Raw genomic sequence first — 25,310 nt, 5'->3', positions numbered from 1 at the left:
TTTAAAGAATTTATTTATCTAAAAAAAGAAAATGTTTTCTAAAATTCTTTAATTCATTAATTGGGATGAACCGTTAAATTAATTCACGAAGAGAGATTGGCTAAATTCATATAAGGAGTCTACCTATTCCTCGTCCCACTTATGTGGGACTTAACAATGAATAACCAAATATTTTTTGTGCTTCATTTTTTGAAATTTTTTTATATATCGAAAGGGGTATAGTTACCATCCAGTGAATTCATTATCATTTATCAACACCGCATTTTTAAGTCAATGTCGATATTTTTTTTCCTCAAAATATGATAAAGTTTTTTTGCAAAGTAGCGTTAGATAAATTCTTTTTTTTTTGCAATAGCTTGTAACTCACATCAGAAATGTAATTTGCGCTAGATAAGCCCGATAAAATGAGCTCAACAATTGATCGGGGATCGATCCTTAATATTCCTTAAGGAATACCACCAGATAGCTGTTGCACCAATTAAATCACCCCTGTGAGGTATCCTATTTCGACATTTTCATACATCTATTCATTTTTTTAAAAATAAGTCACGGTGCACTCGCTTTAAATATGCAGTATCAGTTAGACTTGATAAAAAAGATGACTGAATTTCAGTCATATTAATAGAAGTTTAGGCAAAATATGTAGTGTGATAAACAGAGTGGTGACAAGTATAGTACTAAATAATTTAAGAGGAAACAAGTTGGAGTGAAGAAGTTATCTCAATTATCTCACATCAGCATGTGCAAATGAAAACAAATGAAAGTGATAGCATACCCTTCACCATGTGCTTTCACATGCCCTTTTTTTAGAGGTTCCAGCTTTCAATTTGCCCACCACCAACAATATATGTACAGCAACTTCCATAATATAAATGGACTTCAACAATATTTCTTCAATATCCAACTAACTAATAAAGTGCCTCAAGTACAAAAGTCATGCTATTTTCGCGTTTCGTCATAGATTTTGAAGTTAAAATTTAAAAATTTTGAGTTTTTGAAGTTGTAATATTTGAAACATAAAAATTGCGTCTGGACACACATTTTACTTGAAATTCAAAGAAAATCTGATCAAATTTCATTGCGAAAAACACTAGCTATATCCCATGATTGTTTTGAGTGACCACTAATCTTCCCACTTTGTTACTTTTCTTCTCTTTTGTCTTTATACTTGGAGTTTCATAAAGCAGAAGCCGATTCAAAAATTGAACTTAATAAATTACATCTTAAAAGTTCTTTTAACACTGATTCATAATATATCACTAGCTCGGTCCGTGATGCACCTACTTTCAATAATGCACTTGGAGTTTTGCAATTTTCTCTTTTAATAGATTCCATTTTAAAAGTTTTTTAGCACTGATTCATTATATATCTCTAGCTCGGTCCATGATACATTTTTTAATTAATTCCTAGTTTCAATAATGCACTTGGAGTTTTGCAATTTTCTCTTTTGATTGGGGCTGAGAGTAGGTCAGGGATGGGATTAATTGGTTGTATATATTGAACAATCGAGAGAGTCCCAGCTTTATAAGTTTGTGCAAGTACAAGCCTTGCAGGATACTAAGTATTAACAAGTAAGTATTTGTGTAATTTGAGAATGTGGCGAAATGATCGAAATTTCTCTTTTTTTAACGGAGTATTTTCAGGTTTAAGTGGGGAAAAAAATTACATGCACTAACGTAGCTTGAATACAAACCCTCGTCTTTAACCATGGTTAAGTAGTTTGAATTAATAGATCAGAAGAAGCGTAGCCATAAATCACCATTTGCTTGCAATTATATGCTAGTCTCTTCATGATTCACGTTTAGATACTTCTTTTTTATTGCCTCAATTAAGCTAGACTTTGGCCATAGAGGAAAGTACAAGGTGACTAATAGCATTACATTAAAAAAAAAAGAAGATGATGTTAAAAAGAATGACCATGAGACTTGCGGATCTAGAGCATTTGATCATTATCTAAAAAATAATAATTCGAATTTCCAAAAACTGAACATAAATTTCCTGGAGACTACTGTAAGGAAAGGGGTTGTTCTTGATTGTTTATCAACTGTCACTGTCACTGAATCATATAGCAAGATTGATCAAGGCAACTCTTAGATAAAAGACATTTGTTACAGCATATATACAAAAGATATAAACAGATTTTGTTAGTACAGAAGACTCGCCACCAGAAGATCTTGCAACAATACAGTTGTCTCAACCACTATACATCTTTTAATCTCAAACACATGCCTGAAAGCTTGTAAATTTCGCTCTATCATACCCATGTTCTCTCATAATGGTGGTTACAGCACAAGCCAATACTATTTACAATTAAAATACAAAGATTGTATACTTTGCATAAAGGAGAACAGCCTAGGAAGCCTGGAAATCAATTGTATCCTTGCATCTCAATGCTTCTGCAGTAGAAACTAGACCCCAGAATGACCGTCTATATTTTTTGACAAGCTTTCTTCTGACCATGACTAAATTAGGAGGCACCATCACATATCCACCATAATCTGTTAGAAACAGGTTGGTGAATCTCAATTCTCAATGCATACAGGCTCCGACTGGAAGTTTCTGTCCCAGCTGCACTAGAGAGTGCAGGTTAAACGATCGAGAAAAGAGCCAGACCATCCGGGATGTAAGACACTAATCGTGTTTTATACATACAGCAGAATCTGCATCTCACCGGATTAGTAAGCACAAACTTTTCTCGTGTTACCATTATGGCATTTGAAACACAAGAAGGCCCTGCCCAGCTTAGTACTTCAAAGAGGGGTGAGGTACACGTGAACCTAATCAATTGAAGAAATAGGGAGATTCTATGACATCTCTCAAATCAAAGTCCCCACGTTCAGGCAAAGGGGGGAATGACAGTGTAGGATAGGAAACTTGGAAGCCCTCCAACAACTGCAAAAAGATGGAAAGAAACAAATATGAGCGGAAAATGAAGTAACATTTTCAGATTTTGACACATCAAACACATTAAAGTAATTTTTGTGAATGACTTGATCAATGGGACAGGTTTCCTCTTGCAACTACTTCAGAAGGAAAAACAAAGAAGCAAAGAAGTATTTTGATTATTTTTTAATTGAACAAATATTTGTCATTCTCGTTCAACTTCATCAGCTCTGTTTGATAACAAGGAAGAGCTGCAACCATTTCCCATACAGATTATTTCTTCCAATGGTGAAAGGAAGCTGGGCAATACTCATCTTTTAAAAACGTTTTAATGCTTCCTTATATTCTTGTTTGGAAGGCGGAGTGTAGTTAGTTTCTCAAGTAATAACTAATAAGGAACACTGAAATTGATAATGTGGTATTTCTACTTCTCTGATAATGCTGATACATACTTTCTCTAGAATCGGCGTTTCATAAAGCTCTACAAACTTTTCTCTCAATATCCTGTTCAACTTATCAACATCGCACGCATGCGTCCAATACGAGTCATGAACACCTGTAGCAGAAAATGTTCAATTGTTTTCTTTCCACAGAACCCACAGAAAGTGGGGGCAAAAAAGAGAACTAAAGGAAACCTGCAAAGTTTAAGCCAGCCCTTCTGCATGCAACTGCAGTCATCATCATATGTGAACCATCAAGGGAGTGAATGAAATTTGGCGGAAAAGCTGTCCTTTGCCTCTTGACCATTACCTGCAAAGGCCATAGAAAGATAAGCAATTTTCTACTGGAAGTTTACCAAGTTGAATCTCAAAGAGGAAACATTTGAAGAAGAATATGTAAATGAAAGCGATAAATGGACATTCATTTGTATCCCATTAGTTCCCACCTTGTTGATATAGAAGAACGACATATTAGATAACATAAAGCATGAGGGCAAAAACAAGAATATACCTTTTCTGTTTCCCGTTGCAAAGTCAAAATTTGGAGAGAAGTCTTAATCTGCAACAAGATTTGCCAAATAGAGATGTAATGACTCTTGAGTAGTTTATAATAGCATGGGGACCAAAAATAGACAACATAGTAACACTCACAAAATGTCTTCCAATTTTGCGGTAAGGCTGAACAACTGGAAGCCCAAGAGGAGTTGTCCATCTGACTGGTTCATTTTCAGAAGCAATTATCTGTTGAAAAATTAGAGGTCAATGAAGATACTTGAGCAGAACAAACTCTAATGCACTTTTATCACCTGATCAAATATTTGTGCAAAATATCCAATCTCAATTTTTTTTAATCATTGAATAAACATAGTTCTTGTATAATTTGATAACCCTGCTTCAGATGGAAAATCTTTTTTTTTTTCAACTGTCATCAGATGCTATATCTTTGACCGGTCTTCTGAAGGCTCAAAGTAATTAATCCAAATACATATATGCTTATGAAGGGCCATCCCACCCAAAATAGCTGATAGGACTAGTCTCATCTACGAAATTCAAGTAAGTTCTTTGTTTTGAAGGGCCATCCCATCCAACATACCCAATGAAATCCCACAAATGAGGTCTGGGGATGGTAGACTATACGCAGATCTTACCACTACCTCGTGGAGGTAGAGATGATTGGTGCATTTACATGGTGAAAAATTGAAGTGGATAATTGGTGCTATACCACTACCTCATGGAGGTAGAGATAATTGGACTTTGGAGTACCCACAAGATCCCACTTGTGGAAAACATCGGTTCTACCACTTTTGTGTACCACTTGCACACCAAACTTCTCCTCCACTATCTCAACGGTCCAATCAACCAGGGAAAAACCCTTCAGCCCATTAAAATCTTTACCATCATGTGTCAATAACAACAGGAACATATAATCACAGATATACATGTCCACATTGATAGTTTTAACATCATTAGAAACAGAAGTAGAAAAACAGGGTTGAGCGAATTTACAAAAAAATTTGACTAAGATCAACTAAAAGATGACCACTGAAGAGTTATTACTCACTAAGAGCTTGTGCAAGAGTTAACCAGTCCGGTAGTCGACACCATAGTGTAGCAACATAACTGCTCTTTGACCTAGACAGAGGGTGATCGAACTTGCAACACATTTCAATGGTGATAAAGTAAGCAATTAGGCATACCTTAGCACATTCCCCAAGCCAAGTCATGATGCTGCGTGCCGCTTCAAACATCTCCCCCAATGCAGTTAATGTGACCTAATCAATGTGTCAAAAGATGCTGGTCATTGACCAAGATAAGAACTTAATTACATATGATGGAATGGGCAAATCAATGCGTCAAAAGGTGCTGATTGTTGACCAAGATAAGAGCTTCATTATATGATGTAATGGGAGTTAATTTATTGCCCAAGTTAATTTGCACTCTATAAGCATCACAACATTGGTGATATCTTCTTATAGGACTTCATGTGATATGATACGTCGATTACATTTAGAGGAAGTAAACAAAGCATGTGACAAGTGGGCTATTTATGGGTGCGAAACACACAAATTGTCAGTCACTTCGAAGCAAAGCAGAAACCAGATACAGCTGCCACCAGAAGCAGCAGTTTTGTTCTTTAGTTTTAAGCAATTAAAGAGCTGATTCTCAACTGATGACAGTTAGGCCTAGAAGCAGCTACCAAAAGAGTACCAATTATAATAAAACCCGTTTATCATGTTTCAATATGTTGATATATAGAACACCAATCGAAAAATTATCAACATATGGTACTCCATCTTGCCCTTACTTTTGCGGCATAGCAAGCAGCACCAAATAGCTCAGTATCATCAGCAATTGCACCACGCTCCTTTAACCTCCTCTTTATTTGATCACGAGCCCCAATGTAAGTGACCCCATAGACTGATGTCATCACTGTCTGCTTCACCAATTTCCTGTCAACCTGTATGACAAGCCATAAACCAAACCTGCGTGATTTAGTTGCCTTATCATCAAGCAACTGCAACACAAAAAACTCATGAATATCAGTAGCAACAGTTCTCTTTCCGGTGGCACACCAAAACTCTATCTGTCAAAACCATTTATCTCAAACTACCAACAAATTCAGAAAAGGGGAGTACGCTGTTGGCTGTGGCCTTAACAAGGTGATCAGCATGATACCTGATTAACTAAAACCCTTGCACGAACAGCATCTGGAAATTCTGCAGGATCTCTTTGTGCATCTCTATTCATAATATCAAGGACTCTGAAAAATAGCCACATCAAAATATTGTTCACTATCTCTTATTCCTCAATACTAACTTCCAAGGGTTTATACTTAATTAGCTAGAAGTGTTAAGATGAAAGATATTCCAACTCAATGTTTCTTTTGACAGTTAAGGGGAAAACTCTGAACCTTTAAGCGTTTGAACCTGTGACCCCAAAGGGAATACAAAATCTTCAAAAAGGAAGAGCTTCTAGTTCTAATTCAGCAGTGATAAAGATCCCACAAAGTATGAATTAATGCCTCGTCCAACACTTGGATATCAATAAATTTTTCCTTCCACATTATGAAAAAGCTTATTTTTATCTCCTTAAATATTTTCATATGAGCACAACATGGGGTCTCTGAAAATTTTCGTGACATTTCCCAGAGCTCACAGATCGACAATTTGAGAACTCCATAACTAATTTAATGATATTCATCATTCCAGAAAGTTTAGTAAGGGACTCCAGATTTTGTCTTTACACATGTCTACACAATTAGATGCAGAGCAGCAGCAAAATTTTGAAGCCAAATCATGTCATTTTGGGAATGTCTGTGGCCCATGGGTTCATTGTTTAATTGAAGTGTGACCTTTCACGTGCTGCACTCTTATCCTCCTTACAAGATCATAGCAAGCAATAAAGTAAAGCATAAATTACCAAAGATACGATGTTCTTTCTATTCCAATACAGTTTTTTCTCCAAACATTAATAGTAGAAACTAAGGAAAGCTTTGCTATGGCAGGAAAGGTCGACCTGCATCCGCTCCTAATGTTCTAGTCTGAAGCAGGCCAGTGGTTTGTCATATGCTAATGACCAAGTGTTGGTACTATAGTTGCTACTGCGGGAAAATTGTTTGCTTCACATGCAATTAGGGGTCAAGAGAAAGAATAGCAGCACCTCAAGACCTCTTAGTCCATTAACAGGAAAAAGGATTAAAAAAACACACCTAGCTGCTATGCCAGAGTAAACATCAGCAGGTTTTTCTCCAGCAACCAAATTGACTGCAGCAGCTCCCAACTGAACCGATGAATGTCAATAGAAGAGTTGATTATGTAGATCCATAGATTATTATAGATAACAAAATAAAAAAGTAATAAATAATTCGTTTGGCTCATCTCACACAAAGAAGGAAAATGAACTCTCTATGCTTGATTGATAAGATAAGAAAGAATGGAGATAGTGTTAAACTGATGGAGGCACTCTAAACATGCATCTGTTTTACTAATTGTAACTGAACCACATAAGATTCTGAACCCCAAAGAGGGAAGTAGCAAGGAAGATGGAAGAAGCAAATGGTGGTGGTCTAGGCTTTAATATAATTCAAGCAAAGTTAAAACATGTCAATTGGGTGGAAAGGGGGAATGCATATCAGATATATTGTAATCAAACACTTATGTTCAACATCGCTCTTTTTATTACCTTATCTCTTCCGAGGGCAGCATAATGTTGTAAACCATTGCAGGAACCATCCTGAAAATTACAACAGAAAGATACAAAAGTTTTATGAGATAAATTTTACACACAAACTCAAAATATTACAGAGAAGTTCAATCAAAAAAGATAATGTACTTAGGCAGCAAATGGTCTCATTAGTTGAAAATTATATCAAGTAACATTTCTCGAACAACAGTTAGTTTGAGACATGAATAGCTGTCAGGTGCAACTGAGTTCTAGCCCAACTCCTGTAATCTACATGAAATGAATTGTCAACTTTCACCAACTTATATTAAATGACTCTGCAATAAGACCAAAATTCCTTTTGTTTGAACTTTTTCATTAGTCAGGAAGCAACTAACGAAATCAGCCAGCTTTTTCAAAATATGTAGTTTATAATGGAATTCAAACCCCAAGAAACTGTTTGAAATACATGCCCCATCAATTGGCGAGGAAGGTAAATATACAGTCTTTCTTAAACCATTGCAAATCATGTCATATATCAATGATTTCCACATAAGACTTTGTGCTGCCTTCTAATCATACTGACATGGTTTTCATAACACGTAGCAATGGCTTATAAATAAAGGTGCAGCTGTACTCTCAGTTTGAGTCAAACATCAAAAGACAATGTTTTTCCGTTCTTTTTTGAGAAATGATAATACATTAGGTCAATCGGAAACAGCCTCTCTGCCCCACAAAGGTAGGGGTAAGGTGGTCTGTGTACCATCCTAACCTCCCATCCCCACTTGTGTGATTACACTGGGTAGGTAATTGTTGTTATTACATTATCAACATAGTATTAAGGAAGTAATCTGTACAAAGGGTTATCCGAAGCAAAGATAGAGCTTCAAAAGCATTTTTACCATTCTTTGTAGGGTTCATGGAAATTCAAGCATAGATTCTGCATTATTTTACGATACTTACTTCCTTACACCAGAAAGAGAAACACATTATACAATTTGATTTGCTCTTGTGTATAGTGTTGAACTTTTCCTCAAGGCATCTAAGGTTTCTTTCTCTCCAAAACCTCAACAGACAAATTAAATGTGCAGGCCTCAATAATAGTGAAACTTGCCTGGTGTACAGGAACATGAGAAATAACTGTCTCTGGGGATGAACTTCTGACAGCTTCACTAAGATTAATGCATACGGCCAGGCACTGAAAAGGATCCTCTGCATTCAACCACCAGCGCCTTCCTTCGAGCGGTTTGTCAGCAGAATCAAATATATCATCCAAGTGACTTTCAGTAAAAGCTATTCTACCATCAAGAGATAATTTATCCACACCACCAGCAAATAAATTTGCAAGGTGTATCTTCAACCAGCGCAAGCCTGATTCTCCAAGAGGACGACCTGCTGCAAACTCCAGGACACCCCGACAGATATCAGAACCGAGATGGTTTAAATGTGGATGCATGGGGTATGCGCGACCTCGGAAATCAACATTGTGCGGGTAGAAGAAACCTTCTTCATCTTTCATTCTATGCGCTACCTGTTCAATCATGGAGAAGAAAACCTCAGGAAGAAAATCTAACAGTAACAGACGCAGAAATATATGAGCCGTGATTGCAACTGTGCCCGAATAAGATTCTCTATATATGTTTCCAGATGTAATCGGAAGTTTAGTAGAATATAAAGAGAGAAGCAACTGGAACCTACAGCAAGTTTCAGCTCGATGTCACATCGTTGTGAGTGTCTTTCTCTGTTCTCTTTCTTGACAGACTTTACTTTCCACCTCCACTTCGTGCATACTGCCTCATCTTCCGTATCTGGTTCTTCTGGCAAAGGGACCTGCAAACAACAGAAATATTACAGTGATCGCCCATACCACATAAACCATTTTACACAGCTTATGAAATTCATTTACTTAACAATGACAAAGAAAGTAGCTTTTGCATCTCAAAAGAATAGTTAAAGCATAGAGCAACTAACATCATCACGGTCCACCAAATCAGCCAGACGACCACCACCAGCCCATATTCTATCAACAACAGAAAGTACCCTTTTGTTTATCCTCCATTTGGTACTTCCCAGAGTATCAAGAGCCTAGATACATATAAAAAGAACAAATGTTTCAAGTTCCATGAGGTGAGCAAAAAAACGAAACACGTGATATCAAGATTTAAGATTGGATAAATCATTGGCAAATGAACCTCAAAAACTGGTTGCAACTGATTCCGGGAGGCTCTCTTTACTGCTTCACGTTGTTGTCTTGCTCCATGTGTCCGCATGACATACGAAGGCAGATAGAGGTGTCCACCCTTGTCATAACTGTAGACAGAAAACAAGACGTAGACACATTTTCTTGTAAGGAAAAACAAGATATAGATACATAAATATATACAGTATATATATGTGTGTATGCGTGGTATATGTACAAGTGAAAGGAACAGGAAATAGAATGGAAAAACAGAGATATGAACAGACTACAAATTACTATACCCTGTCCACTTCACAGGAGGCACCAACATTGGCATGTAAGGTATCACCATGTGTCTGGCCTGCTTGCAAGACAAAATTAAACAAATCACCGAGGATTGTTCTCATAGCTGGTAGCTCAATAAAACAAGGCTAGCTGATCAACAAAAGAAGTTTTAAATAACATATATCTCCCAAAGAGGCACAAAAATACTTACAGTTCTTTCAAGTCCTTTGAAAACCAGTTCATCACATTGGATAACACCATATCTTCTGCTCGCACTTCTGTGAGGGAATAGTCCCACAATTATCATCAATTGTTTTTTCTAAAAGAATATCATCAACTGTAGTCACAATTAAATTTGAAAAATTCGACATGAAGGGAATGAAAAGTACTTTGTTTCTTTGGCTAAAGTTCTAGTACTATGTATAAAGGCAGGTCGAATGTCAGGTGGATCAACTGCTAACTGATCAGCAGGAGACTGTATATAAGCTGTCTGTAGGAGGAACTCAATTAAACGGCTTCCAACCTGGTAGAAGAAAAAGTACTGTCAAAGTTCAACAAATCATACATAGAAAATTTTTGAAGTTTCAACATCAACGAGGGTAAGCCCAACCTTTGCTTTAGCATCTTGGCCCCAGGGCTTTGAATCGTCTTGACTTCTCACTATCTGGTTCACTGCACGTAACTTCTGTTTTTTCATTAGACTCGTGACTTTCTTGTGTAGTTTCTTTTGTTCTAGAGTGGCATGTTCTCCGTCTTTTATGTTCCTATCTTTCTCGGCTTTATGCTTCTCTGTTTTCTCTAAAAACTTGTGTATTCTAACCTGATGCATGAGGAAGTGCATGATCAGCTCCAGGTACTATCAAATGGAAGTCTCTGTGCTTTTCAAACATTTCTCCCCACCATTTCTTGAAACTTGACACAGGGTAAACCAAAATAAGGTTTGTCATGGGATAGCCAACATAAAACCGAATAAACTCAGTTCCAACATGCTTGGAAACTATCTTGTCTAGCATATAAAATGTTGACAGTACAGTTCAATTTATCAGTTAAATTAGATCTAACACACAAATATTTTTTAGTATTCTTGTTAGCTAGAGAAACCACATACTGGTTTAGTTAAACCCAGTCAAGCCATAGCTAGTTAAACTACCTTATATCACTGCAATACTTGAACATCTTGTGCAAATTGCGAGGCTAAAGTATGTCATATTGTGCAGTTAGTGAGTCTATGACCAGTCTTTGTTTTCAAAAACTTGCAGTTCATTTTCTGATATTCAGACTTTAGAATCTAGTGCAAAAGCAGGTGAAGTTTCACATTCTATTTTTACCTGGAACTACATTGACAGTGTCAACAAGGCAATTTCTAGACCATAATATTCAAAGCGGTAGCACTGAGTTTTTCTTTCTTCCCTATATCATCATAATTAAAAACACTAGTTGCATAGATTTAGGTTAAATGTCGAATGATTCCATTGGGCAAGCATTTGTTGTCAACTACAACTTAGCTGTTTTCATGGACAACTAATTAGAAGTGCAAAACGCTAAAAGTGTCGATGTCCTAGGTCAGTAGTGCTTCCTTCACTTCTACACTTCTAGTTCTGTCAGTTCTGCATGAGTATTATTGTCCAATGTCCACTTTTGATAGTTCTAAGTATTGTACAGTTGGTCTCTTAATATGCTGACACACAATTTTTTTAACATTTATCTGTACAAACTTCACAAAAGTGAAAGTGATATTCTCCAGACACTCTACTGCTCCATCACAACACTTATAGAAGAGGAGCTGAATAACACAGAAGAAAGTTTAAAGAGAAAGTTCATAATGCAGCAAATTTGATGCTTAAAAATAGCGTTCTCTAGATCACAAACATAAAATTCCAGGATAACCAACCTCCTGCTCAATTGCATCACCAATAGCAAGCGCAGCTTGTACCACTCTTACATTACCATGTTCACCCCCTGTCATCAGCAATCCCATCAACTTATGCATAGTGATAACCGCCATCATATCCGCAGGTAACAGGTGAAAATATTTTGAATACGCTGCTTTAGACTTCCCTTGGATACATAATTCCTGCTCTTGAGCTATCTTGTTGCGCAAAGGCTCAAACCACCCCAAAAACAATGACTTCACATATGGCAAATTGGGTGCTAATTTTTGCTCACACATATCAAACAAAAGCTCCCTGTACTCCTTTGCAGCTTGTTCCCATGCCTGTGTCTCTATCTGGACTTGCCTCCTCATAAGCGCTGGATACTTCCTGCGGTCAATACCACTAGTCAACATCCTTTGCTTCCTCCGCCTAAAAGTGAACTGTTTTTTCTCTTCTTTCTTTAATTCAGTTAACAATTCTTGAACTTCACCAACCACAGACACATCTTCCTCCGCATCAGTGGAAGATACTGCAACAGCCTCAGCTACACTAGCATAGTTCTTTCTACAAATATCATTGTTACTCACTTGACTTTTCATAGCACACAACAAGGGTCTCCTCAAGAACTCATCCCCAGGAAGAAATTCACCAAGATTCTGAAACCCCATCTCAAGAAATCCACTATTCGAACAAGAAACAGGGATAAAGGATCTTAATATTCTTTTATCCTTGAAAACAGAATCTAGGCCGAAACCAAGATAACTATAAGCATGATTCTTTGAGGTAAGAAGAATCTTTTGTGGGGTTCTTGTAGAGAACTGTTTGACTATGTTTCGCCACATAATAGGAGAATTATGATATGGGTTTGTTTCTAAATCAGTGTTGAATTTGATGGTTAGGGAAATAGGGGTTTTAGTGCAGGACATCAAAATGTTCAAGATTTTTTTGTAAAAGAAATAGAGTTGTAATGAAGAAACAGATAAATTATAGAAGAGAAGCAAGATGAAGGATCAAGAGATATTCATGAAACTGAATTACTCCGAAGTGTAAAGTAAACAAGAAAAAGGGAAACTGGATATATTTGTATAAACGGAGATGGCTAACAGCAAACCGACCTTATAAACCCTCCTTAAATCTTGGGTCCGTTGTGGCTAATGGAGTCTATGCCCTCTACTATTTATAATACACTTTTTTGTAACTTCATTCACCTGCTTTTTTACGAGCTAGACCCCGACCAAGGGACACGTGTAAGTATTCCAGAATTTTTGTTTCTCTAAATTTTAATCAAGAAAAAACATAATTTGGGTTCTTCATTAATGTATTTGGGAGTGAGAGTGATATAATTCATTTTAAAAAATAATTTTTTTACTCCTTTTATTAAATGCATACAATGTTAATTTAATTCGCAAATAAAATTATTTTAAAATTATAATTATCAATGTGAAATAATTTATTCTATTTTGTGCGAAATTAAATGCATGTAAAAATATCAGTTAAAGTTATTTCAAAATTATAATCTAACGTACTGACGTTTGAAATAATACCTTCAACTAAATCAACAAATAACTACAATTGCATATTGTCTCTTTTCCACATAGTTAGAAAAACTTTTTTAAAAAAATTGTCAAAACAGCTGAAAAATGAGGAGTTCTAATTACGAAGCCAACATAAAATTCAATCACTAGATTAGTTTTTACATTAGTTAGTCACAATTACGGCTGTGCTTTTCTGAAGTTTAACCAAGAAAAAATTACTGACAGATCAAACAAACTACAAAAACTTGATTAAAAAAAAATAAAAATATACCGAGAAACTTTTCATCCATTTTAATTAACGAACAATATAAATGGGGTTAAAGGTAGTTGTGATATCTTAATTATTACCCTTGTAAATCTTTTGAGTAATTCTTTTCATTGGTTGGTTTATGGTACTCCATACCACAACAACATACACTTTGTACATATTCTGTAAACTAGTCTAGTCAGCGGAAGTGTGTAGATTCATAATAAAGGAGAAAGATCGATATGATAAAGAGTGTCGAAGGAGGGAAGATGACACAACTATGGTTACTCCAAAACCAAGCTCAAACCTGGGTTGTTTCATCATGAAGCCACAACAGAAGATTCGGTTCGCTTCCGGTAGTACAGGCAACACAACTTCAGGGTATTGAAGCATAGCATTTGCCATTTGGTACAGGCACGGGAGAGGAAATGATATAAATAGCCAGTTACAATTTGAATTAAAGAGAATGACCACAAAGATCTATTGTACTTTATAGCACTGTATCTCCTATGTCTTAAAATAATAAACAGATCTCCTGTGAAATGGGTCATAAAACTTTAAAAGAACATTTTGTAATGGGTCATATAATCACATAACCCAACGGGAGAAACCCCGCCACTTTTTCCTGGTTATTAACCCAATTCATCCAAATTGTAGGATCCCGTGTGATAACTTTCATGCTAAGACCATTTTGGTTCGCCGTGGTATCTACAAACAGTGTTTGCATTGGGATGTTCAGTTGAGCTCCGGAGCACGTACATTCTTGGAAAACTGCGATCTGAAAGCAATCGTATAACTGTAAGTGTAAGAGTTCGACAAAACATTCAGGTTTTTTCTGGTCCGTCAAAGATTTGAAATGACAATCATTATCGTCTCCAATTAAATAAAATATAGCAGGCAAAATTAAGCATTACATTCTACAATCAACCAAAATATAGTTTTACTTTATATTCGCACCAGCTCATCATAAGGGAGATTAAACGGGTAGACATGGGATCTCCATGAAACGCTTCCAGCAAAAGCAGTGTATGACTTACAACAAAGTAGATCCTTTCTGCCATTTCTGCAGCTTATTGTCTAATCACTAGAAATTACTCCTGAGGTTCGAAGCTATGAAGGTTTTATCTGGATGACTTATTTCAACAAGTATTTTGGAAATTTTTCTGATAAACAAACAGCTTTTGTGCTAACATTATACTGCACAATGCTGAAAAGAAACACGTAGCAACTACAAGAACCTCAATTGAACTTAATTTTAGTGATTCTTTAGAGGTTTCAGCAGCAGGCATCAAACTTCAAACGACACAAACATGACCTATTCGGGGATCAAATATATGGAATTGTTTCCAGAATAAAAGAAATGCAACATACGCTCGTGCATTTCAGTTACATGCGAAAGTTTGCACAGAATTCAGGATATCCATATATTTCTTTTTGTTGATGATAAGTTTATTAGGCAATCAAGAACTCAGACAGAGAGCCACAGATTACAAATAGGAGTATATACAGTTATTTGAGGTGAATAAACCTGCACAAGGACTTCAAACATTGACCAAATGGCTAACCATGTAGTACAAGGAAATAGACGTTAAGACTCCAAAATGATGAAGCAAATCAATCATAAGAAAGAAGGAAAATCCCTAGTTTTAAAGGAACATATGGACAAGGTAAGAATTAAAGATGAAACCGATAAAACCAAATAAACAACCAAGTGTTCAAAAGCCGAAGGTGGTAAAGACTACCCTTTTAGACTAACCTTCATCAGACATTCAGACATTTGCTCCCACTGGCTTGAAGCAATCAATATTGCACAATACGGCAGATCTCATCATGTTGCCAAAGCTGCCACCAATAACATCTATCAGTCATAACAGTTTATCACATTTTATACAAGATAAGGCTATTCTGAATTAACATAGCGGTAAAAGAGACGAAAATAAATAAAGTGAAGCACTCTTAGACAGTAGTAACCTAACCGATCAATGCTTTTTCTAGCTTTCTCTTGTTGTTCTGTATTATCATTTGCCTTATCTGAGAGATCCACACTCTTGCTCGACTTTTCCTTGCGGTCTATGCTAGCTCTGGATTTTTCTCTTTGATCTGTGCTTGTTCTAGGCTCTCTCTTCTCTGTGCTTAGCCTAGATTTCTCCCTCTGATCTGTGCTCGGCCGGGGTCTACAATCTGTACTGCTTCGAGGTTTATCTATTTGGTTCATGCTAAGTGCAGATACATTTCTAAAACTAGTTGATTTCTCAATAGCTGATATGAACTTCTTCAGATGTATTATGTACTCTGGGAAGAGCTCCAAATCACAATGGTTACCAGTTTTAACCCACAAAGGCTCATATTTCTGCTTAGATAGCTCAAAAAGTTGTTTGCCATGGGAGCAATCAACTACATCATCTGCAGTGCCCTGGAAATCCCAGAAATAATACATATCAGATACCAGCTAGCATTTCTGAATCCAACAGTTACCATTATAATATAACTAGAAAAGAATAGTTTGCTCTCTAAAGAAGGTACATCCAGAAAAAAAATACTATTACTGTGCTCTAGAACAATATATCTTCGCCGTATTCGTATTTTTGTTTTCAAACAGCGAATTTGTGATTGTAAAATATGACAGGTATGGAATCATCTTAGACTTAGAAAGGCAAATTACTCTTATTACCCTGTCCTATTTTGCATCGACTTGCATAAATCTCTAGAGGAAAAGGTTTGCTGAGATATTACATTTGAGTCTTCAAAAAAGACATCTTTTAACAAAATGGCTGGAAATGTAAGAAGGGAATAAAGATGTAGATATAATTAAACTAACAAAAAAAGGGAAGATGTAACATTCTATTTGAATGTGGTGGACTTATGCAATTTAAAGAAAAGAGGTCATATTGATGGGATAGACTAATATAGAAAGGTCAACCAAAATAGGATGGAGGAAGGAGTATCGACAACCCAACAAATGGAAAGGCTCGACCTAATGATAGAGAATTCTATTAAGAAAAGAAATAAATTATAAATATTCTAAAACTCAAAACTTATCCTAAAAGAAAAAAAAGAAGTGGTGAATATTTTCAGGGGCAGGGGTGGAGTAGACTCGTAGAGAGTCGTAAGTGGAGGCTAAATTGGAGAAATCCGAAGGCAGAATTGCCAAGAACATCAGATTTTAGTCCAACCTCTATTCTGGTTCCTCCATAAACACAATCAGGCAAAAAGAATTTTATATACCCCAATATGCATTATCCCAATGACCCCATTTCATATCCAAAGATCACAGTTAACCAGTAAATTATTTTATAATTATTGGCAACACTCTGTTTTATCACTATAGCTGTATTAGTAAATGTTGACGATTGAAAAAAGAAATGAATACTCACGTGAATAATGAGGACAGGACATTCAACCAATGGTATTTTGTCAATATTCTGCACCATAAAGAAGCAACCAATTACACAATGAACTCCAGTCCTTCTAATCAACTTCACAAACTGCTCGAAATATAAAGCTAACCTTATATATGTCAAACCAATATGTCCGCTTCACTGCATACATTACACGAAGTCCGGAGAGTATTGGGCTGTGAAGAACCACTGCCCTCAATCTTGACAACCGCGACGCCAGATCCAGTGTGGGTCCACTACCAACTGACTGTCCATATAGTATGACATCTTCCTCTTTTACCCCATATGTCTCTTCAAGACATCTATATGCAGCTTCTATGTCGGCATAAGTATTCTGCTCACTAGGCTATAGGAAATTAAGAATATAAGAGTTTAACACTTCAAACACAACAAACCTCAACCCTAATTAATCTTCAAAAGACATCTTTAGTACCTTGCCGGTGGACCGCCCATACCCTGAATAGTCATATCTGCCAGAAGCAAGGAACGGGGTTCAATATCAAAAAAAATTTCACTAGCTGTTCAAAAGGACGAGAGTAAGCGACTTTTTCTCAAACTCAGGGTACTCTTTTCCTCCAAGTTCATTCAGACAATATTTATGCAACCGGATAAAAAGGGGATGAAAGGACGCAAACACAAGATCGCAATTACATAGATCTCACTCTTTGGAGGTCATAAAAGTTCCAAAAAGAGCTGAAACGATTTCCAAGACTATACATGAGCAAGGTATAAGTGTTACTTCTACAGTCCGCGTAGTCCAGATGTAAGAAATGCTTATCTCTTGCCATAAAGAATCAAGCTTTACTTCTCATTTCACCAGATCTGACTGGAAAATTAATCCTAGCTTTCATCAGTGTATAATTTCAACTTCAGCTGTGCCGCAGGAAACAAGTTCTCAACTGGTCTTCTCTTCATATGGAAGAAGATATAGAAAAGCATCAAGAATAATGCTCCTTTGTCCCAAACCATTTGATACCATTTTATTCACATACAACTCTTACAACTTTCAGGAAATAAAATAACTTCCAAATGTAAAACTTTGGTGGGAGTTCTTCTCACACAGACAAACTTTTTCATCGTGCAATGTGTTAATCTGAGAGCCTAATCACATAAGATGGAGCAGAGAGTATTTCAACTTCAATTATGCTGTGAGAACAGAAACTCTCAATGGGTCTATCACCTTACTATGTTTCCGATGCAAGCATTATTTTATCACTGAATCTGAAGATGCATCAACGGTATATATTAGGCTTAAGGAAGCTTACTTGTAACAGAAATTGGCAGGAATGATTTCAATGCTAGAAATGCCCCTCATCTTAACTGGATCACGACTCATAGAATCTATTCCTACTTGGAGGTTGAGCTAGACCACCTTTGGTCGAGAAGTCAACTAACTTACAGTGCTTTCCACACCCCGCCCCGTAGAGGGAAAATTACCAGTGAATGTGGTGAGGGTCACTGCTCTCCCTTTCACTCGAAACAAGAGTCCGTGCCAAGCAAAAACAAAAAAAAAGTGCCAGACATATAAAAAGATCTTCTAAAATAACCCTCCTTGATGTATACACTGGATTCTACTATTGAAACAAAAAAGCCACTGTACCATTCTCATCCGACAGCAAGACATACTTTTCACCCAAAAAAAGGAAAAAGCAAAAAAACTTAAATAATTAGAGTTAAAAAAAAAGTACTGGTACAAGGAGCACGAGAAAATATACCCCATCAAATTGACCCGGAGAAGGTGACTGAGTTCGACAAACAACTCGTACATCTGCCCTAGATCAGCCGCGTTGCCATGCGAGTAAAGCACCGTCAGCGTCGCCGCCGGATTCCTAATATACACCGCGACAATCTCCGTCCCCTTCTTCGTCGGTAGCTTCAATACGTCAACGTTTTCCTTCGCCGCCACTTCAGTCAACTTCAATTTCCCCGTCGATTCTTCCACCACCACTCCATACGACGGCGGATTCGGCGGAAAAAACGCAAACTTTGCTGCCATGGACGATGTCACCGCTCCCATTGCTTCCGAACCAAAATCTAGAAATGAATTATTTACACAAAGAGTACAAGTAACAGTAGACTATATCTCTCTATGTATAAGTGTAGGATCCCAAAATCTAGCTAGGGTTCCGAATCGAATCCGTTGATGGTGAAAAATGGCAATCAATATATTAATTATACGTATATTTCTACGGCTAAGTGTAGAGATTTGGTTTGAAGAGAGAAAAAGGAAAAGGTGGAGGGATTTCCGGCGTTAAAAAGGAAGAGAGCACGTGTATAATAAACGCTGCTTCCAAAATTAGGTGGTGTACGCTGCCGTTGTACGGGATGAACAATGTACTACTCATCTCTTTGCTTGACACGTGTCGCCTTAGGTTTTACCGGTCCTATGATGGTACAGAGATGTCTGTTTTACTACTATCACAATAATTATTATTAAGCATAATATATATATATACGTGCTCTTTAAATTGGCTTCAAATTATATTTATGCTTTTTAATTTTAGATATATACAAATAGACACTTAAACTTGTATAAATTTGAACAAACAGACACACATGTCTCATATGTCATTTTTTGTCTTACATGGTAATCTACATGTATTGTTTCATGTAGGACTCATGTGTTTATTTATTTAAAAGTTGGATAGTTAGAATGTCTATTTGTGCATTATGAAAGTTAGAGGTTAAAATTAAAATTTGAAACTAAGTTTAGAATCCAATATATGTATTGTGCCTTATTATTATATGCTATTTAATGCAAGATTACTACTCCATTTCAAATTATCTATACTATTACTACCTACCTCAAAAAATAAAAATATTTTATACTTTCACATGATATATTTAAAATTATAAAAGATAAAATGATATTTGAGCTGTATATTTTTAGGGCAATTAATTCAAATACCTAAAAAAAATTTAGTGAAAAAATGTCATTTGGTAATAATTGACTTGTGAAAACATGGGAATTTGGAGGATTCGAAAGAACAGTTTGGATTAGACTGTCTAAAGGCTATTGTGTCTATCCAAAAGTTTTCTTGATTGTACACAGCTTATAATCATGTGATGTATACCTTTTTAATTTATTTATAACGAAAATGAAATGAATAATCGGTGTATCGATGGATAACAACATTGCAATTATTAGTTTTTTTTTCATTGTATATAATTATAATCATATGATATTTGCTATTTTTTAATCAGGCTAATTTTATTTGTCCATATAAAGTTAATTAAAGAAAAAGGCATTGTTCATCAATAATTTATTTAAGGTCCTTTTAATAATTAATGTTGTTCTATATTTATTTGTTTTTATTTATCCATCACTGTTATAAAATCAAGCTCATAAGAATATAATCATAAAGAGAATAAGACAAGAGAAGTAGATAGAAGAAGGGAAATTTTCTTCTTATTCAAGTGTATATTACAATGGTGAATGATATCTCTATTTATAGGTAAAGAAATCAACCAAAAGGTCACCATGTTTAATGTCACATTAGTAGATACATTTCTATCCCAAAAAGATTCATCACTTTGGGAATACATATCCATGATAAGGATAAGTTTATGATAAGCTTAATGGACAATCCACTTAATTCGTTAGAGCTTGCAACTAATTTTGTGTACTATCACATATTCCATGACACCATCAATATGATGAACATCTCCTCAAGGAGAAATTATATCATTATTGTCATGGTTAAAATTATTACGATCAAGACATGTTTCTTGTTTTTCTTTTGTTATACCATATGTACACAACTAATGACAAATTTGTATTGCCACACAATAATGACCACAACTCTTATAGGCAAGACCTATTTCTTTCTTTTTCTCTTTCGGTAGTTCATAATAAACATACCATAGTGACGTATAAACGTACAATACGATTAGCCATTTCTGTCAAATAAAATTTATTTCCTCTCAAACCTCCCGTAGAGGTGAGTTTTGACATATATCATTTTTTTTCAAACCTCCCATAGAGGTGAGTTGTTGCATATATCTAACCCATAATGATTTTATCACATCTGGGTCCATTCTCTTATAGAATGGTCGAGCATTCACGATACTCATCACAAGTCACATTCTTTTCAAGGAATGGACTAATTATTTATATGTACTTCATAAATTTGCATTATAAGCACATTGTCATGGCTTTAAAATTCATCATATTTCCATGACACACCTCAACATCACTTTGAAAGATCAAGTGTACCATCACTTTATCTTCTTGTATCATGATAGAGGATTTATAAACTTGTCAAATTATTGGGTTGACAACATTCACAAGTCTAATGACCTTTCATACCATTTTGATAATAAAAATTGCCTTCACATTTTGAAGGACTATTTGAAGAACTCATAGTGTTCTTCCTTTTATCATTACCACAATGATAACTATTATAATGCTGTTCCTCCACGCCCTTATTCATATCATTAATTATTTGTCATCTTTCAGACTAATCATTCACTGCTACCACATTCATATGATTGAATGGAGCAAGTCAACATCAGATTTCAAAGTTATCATATGTTGCTACCACATTCTTTTCAAGGAATGGAGCAAATTCAATAGGACGAATTTCAAGGCTTTTCACCAAAGCCTTATTATTTTTCTTCAATCATCATTTTATCACCACTATGGTGCATTGAGACTCAAACTCAATGTCTTATCCATACAAGGAACATTAGGCCATAATTCTATGGGACTTGAACCCAATACATTATCATTACGGTGCATCAAAACTCAAATTGATGTCTTACCCTTTTGGTGCGATAGAACTTGAATCTATCGTCTTATCCTCAATTATTTTGTTTTATTATGGTGCATCAGGACTTTAACCTGATGTCTTACCCTTTTTGGTGCGATGAGACTTGAGCCCATCGTCTTACCCTTAACCAACGGTATAATAGACCGAAGTACAACATGACTCACCCTTTGAGTCTTTCAAAACAATCAAAATAATATTCAAACTCATGCTATTAAAATTTTATATCTTCTTCTTTTTAAGAAATTTTGTATAGCCTGTCATATTTAACCAATAGTAGTATATGTCTTCGGTTCCTGATAATTGTTAGTGACTGAATACTATTTTATTCTAAATCATAAAAATATTTTAAAAAATACATACCTGATTTTATGCAAATAATACCTTGATTCTCATAACGAGATCAACCAAAACATGAGTTAAAGAAAAATTAAAACTCACTCTCAATTGGCTAGAGACTCGTGCTGATAACGTGTTATGAAATCAAGCTCATAAGGTATGTATTTTTAATGTCACATTAGTAGATACATTTCTATCCCAAAAAGATTCATCACCTTGGGAATACATATCCATGATAAGGATAAGTTTATGATAAGCTTAATGTACAATCCACTTAATTCAATGTATTTATGACAATCACCAATATTTTGTTTTGTTATTAAACATACATGGATTTTTTAAGACTAAATAAATGTATTGAGAAATAAATAGATGAAAAGGTTGGGCTCAATAATGTTTATGTAGTATATCTACATTCTACAATAATGCATGCAATTAAATACAGTTTATTTTTATTTTAAGTGATGTAATGTTTTACATTTTCTGGTAAAGTAATTTAAAGTGAGTAAAGATAAACAGGGTAATAAGAACGAGTAAACGACCCTAATAGTATAAAAATAAATAATAGTAATTTTTGACAATTTGTGCAATATTTTCTTATTGACAAAAGTATTTTTACTATTTGAAATTTACCAACTTTGCAGTTAATACTCCTTTTATTTTGTATAATTATATTAAATCTGATACTTATTAGTTGGTTAAATTAATTTGTATGCATAAAGCTTATAATTTGCTCTTAAGCGGAAAAAAAATAATAAAATAATTGATTTATCTAAAAATTATAATTTTATATAAAAAATTAAATCTTAAACCTTTCAAGTTTTTTATTATGAACCAATTTCGACCTAATATCGACATCTATATGGATGTCAAGCAACTAGTTATTGAGTCGAAAAGAAGCAATAAAATTAGGGTCTTCACAAAGGTTGATTTGTGATTCAGGTCCAATTGACAACTAATTAAAAGGACAATCAGAAATAACGATTTATGCAAATTGTTGAGAAAAATATTTAGCCCTTTTATTCCCTTTCTTTAAGTCTAAACTTCTCCTTTTCCTTCTAGTTATCTTCTTCAACAATCTTTATTTTACGAATTTATTATTATTTTACAATTTCTTTATTAGTTTTATTTTTCATTGTAACTTTGAGTTTAACAGTCATGAAATTTGAATGTTTAAATTATAAATAAAAAAAACACTCAACTTTTTAAAAAGAATTTGCACCGAAATACTAATAATAAATTAATAATGTTAGTAGTAGTACCCAAGTTAGATTTGTTGACCTGTGAATGGACAGCTAGCGTTGTTGTGGTGTGGTCTCCACCAATAATTAGGACAATTTGTCTAATTCTCATTATTTTAAATACGCAACAAATTAATTTAATCTACTTATTTATTAACGACAAAATAACGGACTCTACTAATTTTATCCTCTCTTTCTATTCTATATGTATAATTTTTTTTATAAAAAAAACAAGCCTTTTTTTCATTGATAATTCTGAATTGTTCAATCATTGCAGCAATTAAATTATTTTAAGACATTGTAATTACTATTAAATTGGATTTTGTTTTTACTTTAATTTTTCAATCACAAGTTTTGTTTTGTCAAAAGAGGCAACAAGATAACCATTTCGATTCTTTGCATGTGAAGCGTGAACGTATTTTTGTCCTATTTTGATTTTTAAAAATTATTTTTTAAAAGAAAACAAATTCATTATCTTCTTAAAAAAAAAAAAACTCAAGGTTTAGTTTTTGGGGAAATTCCTAAGGCAGATTGAATGTTATCTATTTTTGGACTTTTGGTTATCAATGTTATAATTTCGTTATTTCAAAGGGAAGAAAGATAAAATTTTCTTGAGGTTTCACCTTCCATATTATTTGAATAAATAAAATAAAAAATTAAATGGATTATTTAGTGTATCGGATATTTGTGAATTATGATTTTTTTCCATAATTAATGAGCTTTCACTATCTTACTATTTACATAATGATATTGTTCAACAAAAACCTAATTGACTTGAAAGTTTTATACCATATGTAACTCATGACATGGTGAAGCCAAAGTCATTATCATTCTCTCTCTCTCTCTCTCTCTCTCACACACACACACACACACACACATATATATATATATATATTATATATATATATAAATTAGATAATCTTAGATCCGTTTATGTGGCGCCGTTACAAATTAGAATTATCTTTTAATTTATTTATTTTCAAAACTAATCTTTCTCATTTAATAAAAAGTTGTGATTTTATGAAAAATTGTGATTTTTATGATAAGTTGCGACTTTACTGAAGAGTTGTAACTTTTATGAAAGGTTGTAACATTCCTGAAAGATGCAACTTTTCTAAATAGTTGTATAACCTTTACAGTAAGACACAATAAACATTTGTTCCTTCTACCTTTTGTTGTCAAGAGATTTTCTCTCATTTTAAAACAACGAAAATTTTGTACTTCTTCTTCATCACAATTAATTATTTGTGTACTTTGCTCCTGTTGAGCGGCTCACTGACACTATTACTTATGTTACAAATCATGATATGTGTTTTTACAGTCATTAATTTATACTTATGTTATTAAAGATAAATAATAAGATGTAATAATTTTATTTTTTCTTTATATTATTAAAGTTTGTTACTATGTAACCTTGTATGTAAGATAATATAGTGTTTTAATTTTAATGATAGATAGATTTTAAGTATTAATTTCTAAATTATGTGAAGTTAAATTTCCACACGAAGCACGGGTAATTTTACTAATATCATATAAAAAAGAACATTAGGTCCGACTACGTGTCACCACCACAAACTAAAATCTTCTTTTAATTTATTTATTTTCAAACTAACCTTCCTCTTTCATTAAAATTTGTGACTTTTATGAAAAGTTGTAATTTTAATGAAAATGTGCGACTTTTATGAAAAATTGTGACTTTATGAAAAGTTGCGACTATAATTAAGAGTTGCGATTTTTATGTAAAGTTGTAACATTTCTGAATGATTGCATCTTTTTAATATAGTTGTAACCTTTCCGATAAGGCATAATAAATATTTGTTCACATTAATCTTTGTTATCTGTAAATACAGAGATTTTCGTTCATTTTAAAATAACAAAAATTCTGAACCTCTTCTTTTTCTTCTTCTTCACAATTAAATATTTATGCACTTTGCTCCTGTTGAGTGGCTCAGTGACATC

The 25,310-nt window shown here is 34.5% G+C and overlaps 2 protein-coding genes across 7 annotated transcripts; both read right to left on the bottom strand.

The window, feature by feature from the left end:
- Nucleotides 1-2,064: 2,064 nt before the first annotated feature.
- LOC107008792 (DNA-directed RNA polymerase 2B, chloroplastic/mitochondrial) lies at nucleotides 2,065-12,986 on the bottom strand. 3 transcript variants are annotated; one of them, XM_015207971.2, is made up of 19 exons: nucleotides 11,840-12,986; nucleotides 10,559-10,768; nucleotides 10,338-10,471; nucleotides 10,160-10,226; nucleotides 9,966-10,024; nucleotides 9,677-9,794; nucleotides 9,456-9,569; nucleotides 9,183-9,314; nucleotides 8,599-9,015; nucleotides 7,506-7,556; nucleotides 7,033-7,103; nucleotides 6,000-6,084; nucleotides 5,629-5,781; nucleotides 5,021-5,095; nucleotides 3,975-4,064; nucleotides 3,835-3,882; nucleotides 3,519-3,633; nucleotides 3,336-3,439; nucleotides 2,065-2,892 (listed from the first exon to the last, which is right to left on the bottom strand). In XM_015207971.2, the coding sequence occupies exons 1-19, from the start codon at nucleotides 12,746-12,748 to the stop codon at nucleotides 2,782-2,784; spliced, it is 3,063 nt and encodes a 1,020-aa protein (XP_015063457.1). In that variant the 5' UTR covers nucleotides 12,749-12,986; the 3' UTR covers nucleotides 2,065-2,781. The 3 variants fall into 3 exon arrangements, with proteins under 3 accessions (XP_015063457.1, XP_015063458.1, XP_027770684.1); XM_015207972.2 differs by having other exon boundaries at nucleotides 10,160-10,223; nucleotides 11,840-12,985; XM_027914883.1 differs by lacking the exons at nucleotides 6,000-6,084; nucleotides 7,033-7,103 and having other exon boundaries at nucleotides 11,840-12,985.
- Nucleotides 12,987-13,800: 814 nt separating this feature from the next.
- Nucleotides 13,801-19,379, bottom strand: LOC107009173 (alpha/beta hydrolase domain-containing protein 17B-like). 4 transcript variants are annotated; one of them, XR_003576244.1, is made up of 7 exons: nucleotides 18,718-19,379; nucleotides 17,436-17,472; nucleotides 17,112-17,348; nucleotides 16,979-17,026; nucleotides 15,576-16,017; nucleotides 15,361-15,446; nucleotides 13,801-14,400 (listed from the first exon to the last, which is right to left on the bottom strand). XR_003576244.1 is itself a non-coding variant. In XM_027914126.1 (7 exons), exons 1-6 carry the CDS (start codon nucleotides 19,017-19,019, stop codon nucleotides 15,374-15,376), a joined length of 1,134 nt encoding a protein of 377 aa, XP_027769927.1. In that variant the 5' UTR covers nucleotides 19,020-19,379; the 3' UTR covers nucleotides 13,801-14,400; nucleotides 15,361-15,373. The 4 variants fall into 4 exon arrangements, 2 of the variants coding, with proteins under 2 accessions (XP_027769927.1, XP_015063937.1); XR_003576243.1 differs by having other exon boundaries at nucleotides 13,801-14,382; XM_027914126.1 differs by having other exon boundaries at nucleotides 15,581-16,017.
- Nucleotides 19,380-25,310: the final 5,931 nt, after the last annotated feature.

Source organism: Solanum pennellii, chromosome 2, assembly GCF_001406875.1.
Source record: "Solanum pennellii chromosome 2, SPENNV200".
Lineage (NCBI taxonomy): Eukaryota > Viridiplantae > Streptophyta > Magnoliopsida > Solanales > Solanaceae > Solanum > Solanum pennellii.
This window is presented reverse-complemented; position numbering and strand designations above follow the sequence as displayed.

What these genes read in the sequence shown, in the direction of transcription:
- LOC107008792 (XM_015207971.2), bottom strand. Translation starts at nt 12,748, where the DNA reads ATGTCCTGCACTAAAACCCCTATTTCCCTAACCATCAAATTCAACACT. An exon ending in TCAAAGGACTTGAAAGAACT is followed by an intron (nt 10,025 to 10,159) that starts GTAAGTATTTTT and finishes TCTTGCAAGCAG; the next exon opens with GCCAGACACATGGTGATACC. An exon ending in CAAGGGTTTTAGTTAATCAG is followed by an intron (nt 5,782 to 5,999) that starts GTATCATGCTGA and finishes CTTGTCATACAG; the next exon opens with GTTGACAGGAAATTGGTGAA.
- LOC107009173 (XM_027914126.1), bottom strand. Translation starts at nt 19,019, where the DNA reads ATGGGAGCGGTGACATCGTCCATGGCAGCAAAGTTTGCGTTTTTTCCG. An exon ending in CTCCGGGTCAATTTGATGGG is followed by an intron (nt 17,473 to 18,717) that starts GTATATTTTCTC and finishes TGCTTCTGGCAG; the next exon opens with ATATGACTATTCAGGGTATG. An exon ending in GTCCTGTCCTCATTATTCAC is followed by an intron (nt 16,018 to 16,978) that starts GTGAGTATTCAT and finishes TGGGATTTCCAG; the next exon opens with GGCACTGCAGATGATGTAGT.